Source organism: Drosophila ficusphila, unplaced genomic scaffold, assembly GCF_018152265.1.
Source record: "Drosophila ficusphila isolate 14025-0441.05 unplaced genomic scaffold, ASM1815226v1 contig_791, whole genome shotgun sequence".
NCBI classification, from domain to species: Eukaryota; Metazoa; Arthropoda; class Insecta; order Diptera; family Drosophilidae; genus Drosophila; species Drosophila ficusphila.
Window position 1 is genome coordinate 4,660,498 of NW_025064737.1, and position 13,300 is coordinate 4,673,797.

The 13,300-nt window shown below is 41.1% G+C and overlaps 4 protein-coding genes across 5 annotated transcripts; 1 reads left to right on the top strand and 3 right to left on the bottom strand.

The window, feature by feature from the left end:
• Nucleotides 1-308: 308 nt before the first annotated feature.
• LOC108098495 lies at nucleotides 309-1,114 on the bottom strand. Its single transcript, XM_017201415.1, has 3 exons — nucleotides 815-1,114; nucleotides 578-754; nucleotides 309-521 (listed from the first exon to the last, which is right to left on the bottom strand). The coding sequence occupies exons 1-3, from the start codon at nucleotides 1,067-1,069 to the stop codon at nucleotides 351-353; spliced, it is 603 nt and encodes a 200-aa protein (XP_017056904.1). The 5' UTR covers nucleotides 1,070-1,114; the 3' UTR covers nucleotides 309-350.
• A 922-nt stretch (nucleotides 1,115-2,036) lies between these two features.
• Nucleotides 2,037-5,102, bottom strand: LOC108098649 (nuclear cap-binding protein subunit 1). 2 transcript variants are annotated; one of them, XM_017201725.1, is made up of 3 exons: nucleotides 3,491-5,102; nucleotides 2,967-3,276; nucleotides 2,037-2,735 (listed from the first exon to the last, which is right to left on the bottom strand). In XM_017201725.1, exons 1-3 carry the CDS (start codon nucleotides 4,897-4,899, stop codon nucleotides 2,199-2,201), a joined length of 2,256 nt encoding a protein of 751 aa, XP_017057214.1. In that variant the 5' UTR covers nucleotides 4,900-5,102; the 3' UTR covers nucleotides 2,037-2,198. The 2 variants fall into 2 exon arrangements, with proteins under 2 accessions (XP_017057214.1, XP_017057213.1); XM_017201724.1 differs by having other exon boundaries at nucleotides 2,967-3,318.
• Nucleotides 5,103-5,263: 161 nt separating this feature from the next.
• Nucleotides 5,264-6,385, bottom strand: LOC108098498. The gene is made up of 4 exons (XM_017201417.2): nucleotides 6,299-6,385; nucleotides 5,842-6,112; nucleotides 5,609-5,785; nucleotides 5,264-5,551 (listed from the first exon to the last, which is right to left on the bottom strand). The coding sequence occupies exons 2-4, from the start codon at nucleotides 6,097-6,099 to the stop codon at nucleotides 5,366-5,368; spliced, it is 621 nt and encodes a 206-aa protein (XP_017056906.1). The 5' UTR covers nucleotides 6,100-6,112; nucleotides 6,299-6,385; the 3' UTR covers nucleotides 5,264-5,365.
• Nucleotides 6,386-10,872: 4,487 nt separating this feature from the next.
• On the top strand, nucleotides 10,873-12,981 carry LOC108098476 (UDP-glycosyltransferase UGT5). The gene is given in 5 exon segments (XM_017201386.1): nucleotides 10,873-10,942; nucleotides 11,018-11,255; nucleotides 11,315-11,980; nucleotides 12,243-12,554; nucleotides 12,557-12,981. Coding segments are annotated over 5 exon segments (1,572 nt in total). The 5' UTR covers nucleotides 10,873-10,939; the 3' UTR covers nucleotides 12,910-12,981.
• Nucleotides 12,982-13,300: the final 319 nt, after the last annotated feature.

Genomic DNA, 13,300 nt, shown 5'->3' on the forward strand with positions numbered 1-13,300 from the left:
CATCAACCCACAATAATAATAATTATATATATATGTGTTTAAATATAAACCTGTGCTAGGCTTATTTCAATTGTGGATTAAGGTTTCACAGTCAACAACGTTTTTTTTTTCAGTTTTTTATTTTTGGCTTCTTAAATTTGTATTGCAGTAACTAAAGCCTTTTTTGGGAAAACAAACACATTTAATTTTCTTCATCATCACTCGGATGAAGTGTCTCCAATTATAAATGGAAATATTAACCAAAATAACATCAGAACAAAGTCTTCGTTACATTTTTACATTTTTATCTTCATTCGCTATTTCACAGATACAAATAATTACCAAATGAATTATTTTCTGAAATTTTATCATCATTCATTTACAATGTTGCCAACGATTTGCAAGCACACTTCATTAGGACGTTTTACTCCAGCTTTGTCGAAGGCAGAAAAAATGACATAGGCCTTGTGGAGCCCCGGACTTAGAGGCAGGGCGTAACTCAGCACAATTTTTTGATAAAAGGGTTCCACCACTAGAACTGTCTAAAAAGTAAGGATAATTAGTTGGGACAATAAATTCTCGCACAAAACTGCCTTACTCCTGGGATGTTAATGCATTTATCCTTTACTTGCTCTTTGTTGACCACGTGTTCAGTCGAATAAGGATAATAGATAGTGTTCTTGTCGTAGAAGGATTTGCAGAAGTCTCTATCAGAACCTTTTAAAATTGTTGGCTTCCAAGCGCCTTTCTCAAACTTTAATATTCCAACTTCGACCTGAAACGAGAATGAATGGGTCTTTATAATGCTGATAGCTAAAGGAACTTAAATGCTCACCGCAACACGATCTAATGGCTGGACGTCCCATTTCATGGTTATGTTCCCCGATATATTTGTTCCACCATTACTCCCTATTCGGCTGAGGGCCGAAAGATCCGCCAGGATGTCCATGTAGCCGTATTCTGGTCTTTCCTCGCACTTACTAAACAATTCATCCGTCTCAGGCACAAAAATGTAATTTAATCCGAATGTCAGGTCTGCCACTTGAAGCAGGATCAAGGTGAGGCAAAATAAAACTGATTTGCGAAACATGTTTCGACTTTTTTCGGAATGAATATCGTGCTTGAGGGGTCCCCACTTTTATAAGGCAAACAGTTATTGTTACATAGGCTCTAACGGCCGAAATTGATATTTTTCACGCTCAAGATTAAAATCTGTACAAGAGCATCTTAATTAGAGATTCTTATCTTATCAATATTTAACTCGCGTGCCGAGAAAACATCAGTTTTACCAGCGGATATCTGATATTATTGTTTCGATTAGAAAATCTTTAACATCTTACGTAATTTTACGGCCTCATTTAAAATTAACGCAAACAACTTCAAAACTTAGATCTGAAGTCTATTAGAATATATTATATATACTATTATATAAATATAGTTGCAAGAATAGCTAGTTTAGGATACCCGATAAAAATTATTTTAATTAAATGTGTATATATGTATAATGTTAAGTACTGAAAGTTATCAAAACAATTTCTTCATTTGATTATTTATTGATTGTTATTTAAAGTTATCAAAACAATTCCCTACTTTGATCATTTAAATTTGGCGCCCTTACCTTAGCAATCACCCAAACTGGTCACACTTATAACGTAAGATAAGTGGGGACTCAACCCTAAAAATGTAATCCAATGCGCGAACCACACATCCGCTCATTGTGGAACGTAAAGTAATTCAAAACCACTCCTAGGTGGCGTTATACTATGGCAACGGTAGTAAAGTTAAAGCAGTTTGCTTCCTTTGAAGCAGTGGTATTCTGTCGGTAAGGCAGAGCTACATCGTAGTCCCATTGAGCTTTAAAACATTTGTTATTTTGTTTTAAAGAGGGAAATAAATAATAAAGAGGGAATAAATAATACATTCTATATTCAGCTTTGGTTTCGACTGCTTTTCTTTGTATTCCTCTCCATTTTTCGTATTATTTTCTTATAAACAATTTTACAAAATAATCTCTTTTTAATAAGGTACACATTTATTTAAGTAATTGATTAACCGCATTAATCAATAAGAGGTACATTTAATAATGCCCAAATTTATTATATATAAATTAGACATAATATATCAAGAACAAGTTAATTAGGCTTTTGGTGTTGTACACCCACTACTCGAAATGGAAACAATTGAAGAATAAAATATAAAATAATAAAGGAGTTACAACTTTAAATAACGTGAGCCAGGAAGCTCTGGATAGTTTTCGAGATGTCTTCCCGGAGGTCAGTCTCCCCGGAGATTTTGATCAGCTTGCAGGCCATCCTCTTGTAGTCTTCCGCGTAGATGAAAAGCGTCTCCAGCAGCCTGCCGAGAACCCATTGGAACCAGAGCTCCTCCTCGGACCCCTTCTTTCCCTGCGGAGCGGCGGACAGGACCTTTACGAAGCGGTGCAGGATGTCCAGCAGGATGCCCCTGACCGCATAATCGGTTTCATTGGGATCATCCACACTCACAACCTCGTTCTGCTTCTGGAGATGCTTCACCCAACGCACCGTGGAGTGCAGCAGCTCCCAGATGTACATCTTGGTGAGCTCCTTGTGCATCAGCGGGCCGAAGACCCAGGACACGATGCATCTGGACTCCAGCACCGTCCTTCGGAGCAGCTTCTCACTCACCACGAATTTCAGGTGATCGCTGTCCTCCCAAACCTCGAAGATTGCGCTCAGGATCGCATGCTGTTGCTCCGGATCGTTGCCAGCCAATTCCTAAGTTAATAATAATATGAATTATGTTGGGATTAGATTGAATTTGAATATTAGCTGCTAAGAAGTGCAATGTTCGACATATGTTTCTTAAAAGAAAACTCCAAGAACAGCTAAATTATATAAACTATTCTATACCAATTATTTTTTCAAGATTCAATTAATAGTGAATAGCTTTTCCGAGAGGTGTATTAAAATCGAAGACTGTCTGCGAATGGAAGTAATTAACCTTACCTTGAACACCAAGTGATATTTGGTTATAATTGCAAATGTGTGACTGAACGACTTGGCTCCCAAGTGAAGGCAGTTCTGCGTGAACACGTTGGTCTTGAGCAGCGGCCCGATGCCATTGAATGCATTTATAACTCCGGAGATGGCTTCTGGGCTGGTGTCCTTGGTGCGCATCACTTCCAGAAGCTCCTTGGACAGCTTGGCACCCGGGAGCAGCTGGTCGACGTACTTGAAGCGAGGAAGCGCGGGTGGCGGCAGAAAGCCAGCCAGGTTGTCCGGCAGAATCTCAGCGATTCTTCGGTGGTACGATAATCTGGGTTTGGAGAGATGTTTGTCGTGCCGGATACACAAAATACTAAAACAAATAAAGTATTTCTATAAAGCATAAAAGAATCAATGTAAAATAAAAGTAAACCAACACATATGTTAGCCTTGGTTAGTTATTTTTAAATGGAGCTTTTTCTCCTTAAAACACAGTTTTGCAACCCTTATCTTTGCTTAATTTCCCTGGCAGTGTTTTTACCCACCTGATGCACTTCTTAATGAGCTCCCTGAGGAAGACCACCTTTGGGCTCAGACTGCTGGCACTGACATCGACGGGAAGCGGGAGGCAGTCGGCCCACTTCTTCCAGTGCCAGGTGAACCCGAAGTTGCTCAAATGGTGCGACAGCCAGTTGACCAGCCGATCGAAGACGGCCACATTCATGGAGTCCAGTCGGTCGAAGAGGATGTCGGCGGCATGGACCAGGATCTGGGGAATCTTGTCCGGCTGCCGCTTGCGCAGCTCCACCAGAATGGCTCCGTAGTTGAGGGTGATCCACTGCGACTGCGGCAGCTGCAGCATCTCGCCCAGGATCACCTCTACGATCGAGTGGTGGACCGCCAAGTGGGGCTTCGTGGCGGCGTAGCAGAGCAGGTTGTCGGCACAGAAGCCCTTGTCCAGGTGGTGGGTGTACAGCAGGTCCTGGATCTGCGCCTCCAGCAAGTACCGCTCTATGCTGAACGCGGAGGGCAGAGGCAGGTAGTTGCAGCTCATTTCATCCGAGAAGAGGCGAAAGGTGGCTCGAAGCGGGGGATAGCGGCATCCCTGCTCGTGGACGGGCACCTGGAAAACAGGCAGCGGGTGCGGAATGGCCCCACTCAAGGCGAACACGAGATAGGGTCGCGGGATCAGCTGGTGCTCCGGCTCCGACCACTGCTCCTGCCGCATTACGTCCACCTGGTGCCAGAGCAGCTCCAAGTGGTCCAGGTGCTCCGTGTCCCGCCAAACGGCCAGCGTGTTGGAGTCCAGAGCGCATCGCTTCTTCACGTAGATCTGCAGCGTGACCATCAGCCGCTCGAAGGCCTCCTTGTGCTGCAGCTCCTGGCCGATGAGGGGCAGTGCGGAGAGCACACAAGTGGCCAGCCAGTCGCGACGAGTCTGCGGAACGGAGTCCAGGACATCGTACTGGTCGCTCGGGTCCTCGCACTCCCGCACGAAGCTGTTGAGGAAGTCCAAAAGGGACGAAGAGGTGACCACCTTGCAGTGGTACAGATCCACCAGGAAGTGGACTATTCCCCGGCTCTTGGACCACTCGCGCATGTTTATGCACTCCTGAAGCTTCCGCACCATGAAGTGCACGATCTCGAAGCCGAGTTCCAGGCTCCTCGCATTCAGCAGACCCACCAGGGTGGCGTACACACTCGCCTGGCCAGGACTCTCGCCCACGCAGATCCCCAGGAAGCTCAGCAGGTGCTCCTCGAGCTCCGGTCGCAGGTGCCGCAGCAGGTGCACCAGGTAACCCAGCTTCATCTCGGTGGAGTTGCCGCACTGGTGGCTCAGGCGCCGCATCAACTTCTCCACGTACCACAGCTTCACCTCGCCAGTCCTCTTCCGGAACCTTCCGCCGTCGTCCTCGTCACTCGAATCCTCTCGCTTGCGACGAACAGGCTCCATTTCGTTGTCCTTTCGAAAGAACTCTCGAAAAATATTGTGTCAGCAATCCACAAAAATTAAGAATTTCCTGTCAAATCTATTGACTAATGTAACTTTCTTTAAAAACTCGTTTCCCAAACGCTCTAGGAACTTATTTACTCATGTGTATGTCACAACTCTTTTTGTATTCACTTAAGTTGTTCTTGTTTTTCAAAGTTATCGCCGCGAATGCTAAATCTGTAATGAACAGTGAGCCAAACCGAATCTGGCATGTATAATTTTAAGCCTGCTATGTTGGGTTTGCTACTCTATCCAAAGAAACTACAGATTTAGGATTGACAAACAAAATAAACTTTATTTGATTAACTATAGAAAAACCAGAAACGACGTTTGTTGTTGCTTTATTGCTTTTTTGAAATAAGTTTAAGCTTCTTTTCTTTTTTTCCAATGTAATTATAATTTAAATGTGAAAGCTGGAATTTAGATTTTACATTGCACGCAGGGAAGTCTTAAAAAACTCTCCCCTTAACTCGAAGCAAAGTGCATTTGGTCGCTTCTCGTTGTTCTCATCGATCGCATGCAGGTTAAAAACAATACGATGTCGTCCTGGATTGAGAAACCCGCCTACACCGAAAACCATTTTCAAGAGATAGGGTTCCATTAAATACAAAGTCTGAAAAATAATGATATTGAACCATAAAAAGTAAAATTCATTGCAAAAGCCTAATACCCCTTTGTAGTGAACACACTTCTGTTGTAGTTCGTCACTGTTGATGACATATTTGGTGAAGGCTTTGTACCAAAACTGTTTTTCGTCGTACAAAACTTTGCAGAAATCGTAGGAGAAAACACTTATGCCAGTCGCCTGCCAAGTGCCTCGATCCAAATAAAAGATTGTTAGTCGGCCCTGAAAACTCTGCTTTAATACTTGAAAACAGTGTCGCCTTTCTGGGAAGTATTCACCTCGATGCGATCCGTTGGCTGGATGTCCCACGCACTGGTTATGTTTCCCTCCACGTGGATTCCCTCCTCTTCCATGTGCAAGTCCAGATTGGTCAGGTCGAACAGCCCCTCCATGCCCAAGTGGCCACTCGGGTTGTCCATGCACTCACTGAACACTCGCTCCTCCTCCAGCACCAACTCGTAGTTGACCTCCTCCGAGGGACCCACTACTTTCAGCAGGATTACTATCTGCCAGAGCAGGGAACAGCTGTAATCCATTTCGGAACTTTTTCTGCGAATGAGTGAATGTTCAGCGTGACTGTGCTTTTATATGCATCAAAAGAGCAATATCCCACAAGATCCATACATGTTGATTAACTTATCGTGAATATGTTTGGTTGATCTTGATAAGATTCAAAAACGATACAATCAAGCAACCAGACTCGATGTGCTTTTACTTTTACCTCGAACCACTCACCAAAAACAGTTTGATTATTGGCCAGCTTTTGGACACCCATATATATCAAAAAATCCACCTAAGATAGGATAGAATATAGGATCTTAATCTGAAATACATACTACTAATAGTTTGCTTTGGTTTCCATTTAAAGGGTACCATGTCTGTTGATTAATAGTAAAAATGATTGTAATTTTGATGAAACATTACTGTGTCCCATTAAAAAAAATTAATTTTCAAACATTATTTTTCACATGTCACATTCAATATTGTTAAAAAATAAAGTGTTTTTTGTAGTGCCGATGGTATCTTTTAAATTTAGATTATTTTTTTCAAAATGTAGTATCGTTGATTTTGGAGTTTATTATATTTTACTTATATTGCTTTATAATCCGTTTTTAATTTCCGTCGGCGCACATAAGCACCGCAATCTGGAAACGGTTTATACAATTATCATACCTGTAATGTCCCATTTTAAACAAGAAACCAGTCCACAACTTAATAGTTTGATTGTAAATTTCAGAAACGTATCTACTGCTGACTTGATCTGTTGATATGGATTTAACAACTTGTTTTAAAAGGACACTTGGAAATGATCTTTTAGCGACTTTTATTGACTTATATTGCTGATGTTATTAACAATTTCAGATTGGATGCATTCCGAGTTGGGGGTCATAACTTCGAGGTCAACAAACTACCGAAACAGCCATCAAATCTCCATGAAAGTTCAATGGGTACTTGAGCACCCGACTTGAGTGGCTGCTCCCTCTTTTTTCCCAGGCGCAGATAGCGCTTCATTATGCTGCAATTATGTCAAATAATTTGGCGGCCACTTCAGTTGTTCGGTTATCAAGTTATCCAGTTGTTCAGCTGTGGCAGTGGCTGTTCCAAGCCCCTTTGATTCCGACACTTGCAAGTGGCCGCTTTCGCTGAAAATCAATTCAATTATGACTCAATTTAGTTCTCACACGGATTAGAGTCACCCGCCGCATCCTGCTGCATCCGCAAACAATGCGCTGATTAATTCCACACGAACAGCTCCGAAGAGCGGCTGGTGATTAGCACACGGCAAGGGAGCTGCTACCCCATCCCCATCTTCATACCCATCCCCATTCCGATCCCATCTTTATGTTCACCCAGCACTACCATCCCATAGCCAGCGACTGCATAAATCCGGAGACCAAGGTGGGACCACCCACATGGCCGCCTGTGCTTTTATTGCTCACAAAGTAGCGTAAACAAATTGCGCTTCTAACGGCGGCGGCCGAGCAACATCCACATCCACATTCACATTCAGATTCACATCCACATCCAGAAAGCCAACGCCACCACACACCTGATGGCCCTGATGGATGGATGGATTTGGATGGATGGGATGGATATGTATGGTTGGATGCGATGGGGATGGGGATGGGGATGAGGTTGCATGAATGGAGCCGAACTGAGCTGAGGAGTTCCACTAGTACATTAAATGCTGGGGGAATGCATTTAATGTAATTGTGGCATACACGCAGAAATAATCGTTGAAATATAAGAAAAGTTCTGAACGATCAGATAAAAAATAAATATTTTTGTAACGATATACCATTTAATTATTTAACGATTCCTTTTTAAAATATTGGTAGACTACAGTAAGAAAACCAATAAATAAATCTAAGTTGCAAATCAAACATATTAGTAGTTTTTATCACTAAAAAGCTATTTTGCGTAGACCAGTTTTACTGACAATAAAAGTGTAGGAATTTTTAACATTTGTGTCGCTTATTTTGGGAATATTATTAGAATCTATCAAAAAAACTTGTTGCTAATAGTGAAAGAAAATGAAGAAAATACAAACATTCGTGTGCCAGAATTTATATCTTTCAAAAAGTATTCTGTTATGTGTTTATTAATGGCAACATTGAATTAAAAAAAGGACTATCCTGCTTTTGCAATTATTTCAATTAAAATAAATAACAATAATAAATCGCATTAGAAACTTTACCCTTGAATCATTCAGAGAATTCTGTTCCATATTTTCCTCCAGTGCATCATTGTTTGTTGTTGCACTGCGCTTTGCTTATTTGGAGTACGGTTTTGGGTTATTTGCGTCTGCTGTGTGGTCCGCCGCCTTCAGTTTTTCCGCCTTGGCGCTGCCCCTCCGACATTTAATTCCCAACGGTGGTCAGCTAATGTGTCGCAAATGCCCCGCGGCGGCAATCACAACAAGCCACTTGTGGCAGGACCACCGCGGAACAGCTGTCTAGACGGACTTCGAGTGGCGATCCCAATTAGCCACCTTGGCAGCGACTCCCAGCCACCGGCCACTTGAGTGGCCAGAACAGCCAGAGGATCTGGACCCTGAGGAGCCAGGACAGCGTTCACACATTTCTCACCGTCCTGCCGACATCCTCAAGTGGTCTTGAGGTCCTGTCTCGTCGGGAGCGGCGACAAGGCGTGATTTGTAAACAATGCCACACGCATGATTACGTGATCATGGAGCCAGTGCATCGCCAGCAAGACAGGTTTCCAGTTGCATATTAGCGTCGCCGCAAGCTGAAGGTTGCAGTCTCATTTAAAAATAAATGCCAATCCATACATGTAAAGAACTAAATATGAAGAGAACGCCTTTAAAGAACAAAATTTATTTTAAATTTTTATTTAGGTTTAAGCCTATAAATATCAGTTCATATACATAGTGGCAAATGATGGTGTCCCATTACTTGATTTGATAATCTAAATTAAAGTTTACTAGCATTAATGAAATAAATTTGATTTAATAAATCATAATTTTTATTGAAATAATTTTATTGAATAATTCACAACGATTAAAATAAATTTAAAATTTTTAGGTTCTAAATTAAACAAATAACTTCAGGAGAAAATCTTCACTTATTTAAAATATGCAAAGGGATCCAAATTCTAAGCACTTAACCTTCACCCAATGTTTGTAAATTTTGTCAAGTGCAGATACAAAGATAGATGCAGAATCGCACACTGCTCCAGATACAGATACAGATACAGATGCAAATACAGATACAAATACAGATGCAGTGGGGCAAGATGCGCACTTTTAAGCTCTTAAGTACGGACGATTCACTTTGGCCAAATGTGCGCTTTTCAATTCCATTTCTGTTCCGATTTCCATATTGGAAATAGCTGATTTTTCAATTACCATTCGGCCGGGCGAAGCCAAGTACGCGTATTATTAATGTAATAGCGGCTAATTGCGCATTCGCTGCAGAGGCTGCAAAGAAATTAGAACGCAGGCGAAACACTTCAGGCGGCGGCTTAAAAGCTTTGATTTTGATGGAACACTCGACGGCGGAACTTATGGCCGCATTTGGCCGTTGAGATCGTTGCAGTGATTGCCAACAATGGGGCATTAGCCGGCGATTAGGGAATTCGCAACAACTTCATCCACTTGAGCCCCTTTCCGGGAAGACATGACCGGCCAAGGTTTATGGCCAAACCGATCGATGTGGCAGCAAGCACCCGCCAAATGCCAAATTCACCGCAGAGCAGCAAAAGCTGCATTTATTTGGCCTGGCCGAGACAATAAACAAAGTATCTGCGCTGGCATGCAGCAACAAATAGTGGCAATCTAAATACGAGTACGAATGCGGCCCGCGGAACAATAAAAACACACTGGCTAAATATGACAAAGTAAACAATAATAAGTCCGCCGCGAATGGCTGCCAAATTGACTGATCGATGCGGATTCAGAAACGGAATAAGAATCGGAATCAGAAACCATATAGAAATCCAGGCGAACGTCACAGAATCCCCCGAAATTCCAGTCCAAACATAAAATTTAATTGCCTACAAATTGGCGCGTTGAGTTTTATTGCAATTTAACCATTTATATGCATGCACTCGTAAATATGGCCGAATATGTACACAACATCGGAAAGACTGGGGGATTCAGCAGTTTACATTGGAGGGAAAACATCGGCAATGAGCTCGTTTAGTTTTTGACCATAACTCAACACACTGAACGAGTGGGTGGCAACCGGGAGGCAAATATTTAATTTAGTCGAATGACTTTGATTTATTTACGATTTCCCATCGTTTAACTTGATCGCTTTGGGAAGTACAACATAAACTCAAAGAGGAAAATTCCGAAACTAACAGGATACATTTCACTCATTTTTAGGAAAAACCTTTACATGTTTTCAAAACGGAAATAATACGCGAAAATTCAAGCAATGCATTAAAAACTACATTTTAAAGGTTCTTTGTTTTCTTGTAATCTTTCATACTTACAAAATATTTCTACCTCGTGATGATTTGCAAAAATTGATTATCAGCTATTGAATGTGAAAACAATCACCAATACATTTAAGCACAAGCGAATTCCGATTTTATCAATTTCATTCAGAAGTTTATCTCAAAACGTTTTAAGCAGAATGAACTCTTATCATCCGAAAAGATTACTTGTCCATAAATACACCTTCTTCATCTAAGGGAAAGGGTAATTACCTTTTGGAGAAAAGACAGAATTTGGAATTTCGGTATCACGCAGTGTTAAAAGAATCTTGAGATACGCATGTCTGCCTTCTTATCTTTTGTAAATAAAATAGAGAGTTCAGATAACATATAAGACCTCGTCTACAAAATTTCGAAATTCAGTGTTTCCGCGACTAGCAAGTGCTTAAGATATAATATTTTGACTTAATTAAAATGGTTTGTGTTGACTACAATTCTAGTTAGACTTAATTGGTTTAAATTTATTAAAATGTTTTCATTTTTCAATTGCAGTTATTTCCTATTAGGCTCCTTTTATTGGGCCTTTTTGGTTTTGGAAATAGAGCAAGAATTCTGGCACCTTTTTTCCTGCCAGTACGAAGCCATTTTATGATGACAAATGCTATAATCAGGGAACTGGTGAGTCGTGGACATGAGGTTACTTTCATTACCCCACTTTCATTGGCAAAGGAAAATCTGGGGCCAAACTACAGGGAAATTCTGTTGCCCCATTACGACACTTGGTCAGATAGTAAGTTTGCTGGATTAATTATTTATCAATATGGAAACTAATTTGATAATAATAAACAGTTTCTGTCATGATGAACACTAAGTCTGCATTGGACATGGTGGACTTATCGAAGCTAACCCAAATGAGACTAGGCCAACATATAGGCATCAAATCCACCGATTTGGCTCTGGGTTATTCAAAAGTTCAGGAACTAATTCACGCTAATGATAAAAAGGATAAATACGATCTCCTTCTGGTGGAGCAGTTCTTCAACGAGGGAGCTCTGATGCTCGGGCATCTCTACCAAATTCCAGTCATAACAATAGCAACTTTCGCCTATGCCAACTACTTTAGCCAAATCTTTGGCTTCATAAACCCGTTGTCGTATGTTCCAAATGTTTTTTTACCAATCACGGAGAGAATGACTTTGTGGGAGCGACTGGAGAATGTGGTGATTACCACTGCAGAAGATCTCCTTCGGGAGGTGTCCTACTATCCGGCGCAGGATGCCATTATAAGAAAGTATTTCGGGGAGCTAGTGCCTCAGGTTCCGACGGTCAGGCAGTTGGAGCGGAACATCTCAGTGATACTATTAAATAGCTACATGCCGCTGACATCTCAGAGGCCCATGACCTCGAACATGATTTCAGTGGGTGGACTGCACATCCTGCCACCCAACCCGCTGCCAGGACACATCAAGAGCTTCCTTGATGACGCCGAGTTCGGGGCAATCTACTTCAGTTTGGGTAAGTTTATAAATGAGTTGCTTCAAGGGGTAAATGGATTTTAAGCCGAGAAAAACTTTCAATCAATTTTATTTTTATTTTTAATTTCGTTAAAATTTTTCTAACGATATAAGAAAAGTATAGCAAAAATCATAGGTACAATTATGCCAGCCCTTTTGTAACCCTTTCTATATATTTATCCATTTCTTTTAATTTATAAATATATTTATATTAAATTGCCATCAAATTAATACCAATCCTTGTATATATTTTCAATTCATAGGATCTCAAGTGTGCAGTGCTGACATGCCACCGGAAAAGCTGAATATGTTCCTCGAGGTTTTTGCCGGTTTAAAACAACGAGTCCTGTGGAAGTTCGAATCCGACAAGATGCCGAAACTCCCCGAAAATGTGAAAGTTGAAAAGTGGTTACCTCAGGCCGATATATTGGCCCATCCGAAGGTGAGGGTTTTCATCGCCCACGGAGGACTCTTCGGAATGCAGGAGGCGGTTCATCACGCGGTTCCAGTGCTCGGAATGCCCTTCTACTTCGATCAGAATGTGAACATTAAGTCGGCCGAGAATATGGGATATGCATGGATTATCGCACCATTTCCAAGGATCAGCTGGAATCTGCGCTCAATGAACTGCTTTCGAATCCCAAGTATAAAGCCAATGTGGATAAGGCATCCAAAGTGTTTCGAGATCGTCCTCTGAGCGCTATGAATACTTCTATGTACTGGATTGATTACGTCATCGAACACCGGGGGGCTCCTCATTTGGTGGCAGAGGGAGTGCATCTTCCCTGGTACAAGTTTTATTTACTGGATGTCGCAGCTATAATTATTGGAATTACTTTAACGCCTTTATTGGTATTGTATGTGATTTTCCGAAAAGTTAAATATTTGAATCGCACCAATAAGTCGGAAAAGGAGTCAAAAGCAGAGTGAATATATAAAATAGATAGTATATTTCGAATGTTTTTTGGAATACAAATTATTAATAAACGCCTTTTCAAAACACCTTGTATGAAATATGAATTTTAGTTTAAGATGAGGTATTCATCCAATCTTATTATAAGCATAAAATTGAACTCTTAAGTGTATATCAAAAACATAAAAACATAATGTTGAAAAGCTGACGAAAAAGAACTTCTAACTTGAAAGGCAATAGAAAATAATTTAATCTTAGGTAACGCCACTTTTCAAAAGTTCTTTCATAAAAAACATCAACAAAAGCGCCATATGGGAATTTCCATGAAACATTTTATATAGACTTGATCTGCACTTTGTTGCTTTTTATATATTTTTGCAATAATAGCCCGAACACTTAAGCTTTGGC

Bases quoted from the DNA above. Each gene is read 5' to 3' on its own strand.
- LOC108098495 (XM_017201415.1), bottom strand. From the start codon at position 1,069: ATGTTTCGCAAATCAGTTTTATTTTGCCTCACCTTGATCCTGCTTCAA. The intron at 755-814 runs GTGAGCATTTAA...TTCTCGTTTCAG, and splicing joins AGCCATTAGATCGTGTTGCG to GTCGAAGTTGGAATATTAAA. The intron at 522-577 runs GTAAGGCAGTTT...CTTACTTTTTAG, and splicing joins AATGCATTAACATCCCAGGA to ACAGTTCTAGTGGTGGAACC.
- LOC108098649 (XM_017201724.1), bottom strand. From the start codon at position 4,899: ATGGAGCCTGTTCGTCGCAAGCGAGAGGATTCGAGTGACGAGGACGAC. The intron at 3,319-3,490 runs GTGGGTAAAAAC...TATTTGTTTTAG, and splicing joins CTCATTAAGAAGTGCATCAG to TATTTTGTGTATCCGGCACG. The intron at 2,736-2,966 runs GTAAGGTTAATT...TTATTAACTTAG, and splicing joins AATATCACTTGGTGTTCAAG to GAATTGGCTGGCAACGATCC.
- LOC108098498 (XM_017201417.2), bottom strand. From the start codon at position 6,099: ATGGATTACAGCTGTTCCCTGCTCTGGCAGATAGTAATCCTGCTGAAA. The intron at 5,786-5,841 runs GTGAATACTTCC...CAGAGTTTTCAG, and splicing joins AGCCAACGGATCGCATCGAG to GGCCGACTAACAATCTTTTA. The intron at 5,552-5,608 runs GTATTAGGCTTT...ATTATTTTTCAG, and splicing joins AGTGTGTTCACTACAAAGGG to ACTTTGTATTTAATGGAACC.